The following is a 736-nucleotide window of genomic DNA, read 5'->3' on the forward strand; positions in this document are numbered from 1 at the left end:
ACTCTGGAACAAGTTACCCCCCCCACCCCCCGATAGTCACACTCTTACAGATGTAGCTCTTTTTAATACGTAGCAGTGGTGTGACAACTTCATTCTTCAGTTTCTTTGTCACCTTTTCTGATTTTTACTGTTTTCTATGTTCACTCTTTCTATTGGTTGATGTGTGTTTTTACTCCTATTTCTCATGTTGAGCACTTTGGATACCTGCTGGTTGCTGTAAAGTACATTTTGATTGATTGATTGATTGATTTAGTTGTCTGGTCTCTAAAATGTCAGAGAAACGTGGATCAGTGCTCTCCAGAAACCCGAGATGTCGTCCTCAAATGTCTTGTTTTGTCCACAACTCAAAGATATTCAGTTTACTGTCACAGAGGAGAGAAGAAACTAGAAGATAGTGTTAAGTGAGTGTTACTTTTTTCATAACTGGGGATTTAAACCAATTATCAAAACGTACCTTCACGTCCTCGACGCTCACGGCGGTCTTCTTGGCGAGAGCGCCCAGCTGCTTGGAGATCACGTCCCACCGGCTGGTCTGGGACTGTGGACAGAAAGGACTCCTTCAGTAACAAAGGACTCCTTCAGTAACAAAGGACTCCTTCAGTAACAAAAGACTCCTTCAGTAACAAAAGACTCCTTCAGTAACAAACGACTCCTTCAGTAACAAAAGACTCCTTCAATAACAAACGACTCCTTCATTAACAAACGACTCCTTCAGTAACAAACGACTCCTTCAGTA

At 42.0% G+C, this 736-nt stretch overlaps 1 protein-coding gene across 1 annotated transcript in view; it reads right to left on the reverse strand.

The window, feature by feature from the left end:
- The window catches only part of pargl (poly (ADP-ribose) glycohydrolase, like), a 34,539-nt gene that overhangs the window by 20,662 nt on the left and 13,141 nt on the right, over positions 1-736 (reverse strand). The window contains exon 6 of the mRNA XM_032511144.1: positions 455-538. Coding sequence (XP_032367035.1) covers positions 455-538 — 84 coding nt within the window. The remainder of the gene's footprint in view (positions 1-454; positions 539-736) is intronic.

This window comes from Etheostoma spectabile, unplaced genomic scaffold (genome assembly GCF_008692095.1).
Source record: "Etheostoma spectabile isolate EspeVRDwgs_2016 unplaced genomic scaffold, UIUC_Espe_1.0 scaffold325, whole genome shotgun sequence".
Classification (NCBI taxonomy): domain Eukaryota; kingdom Metazoa; phylum Chordata; class Actinopteri; order Perciformes; family Percidae; genus Etheostoma; species Etheostoma spectabile.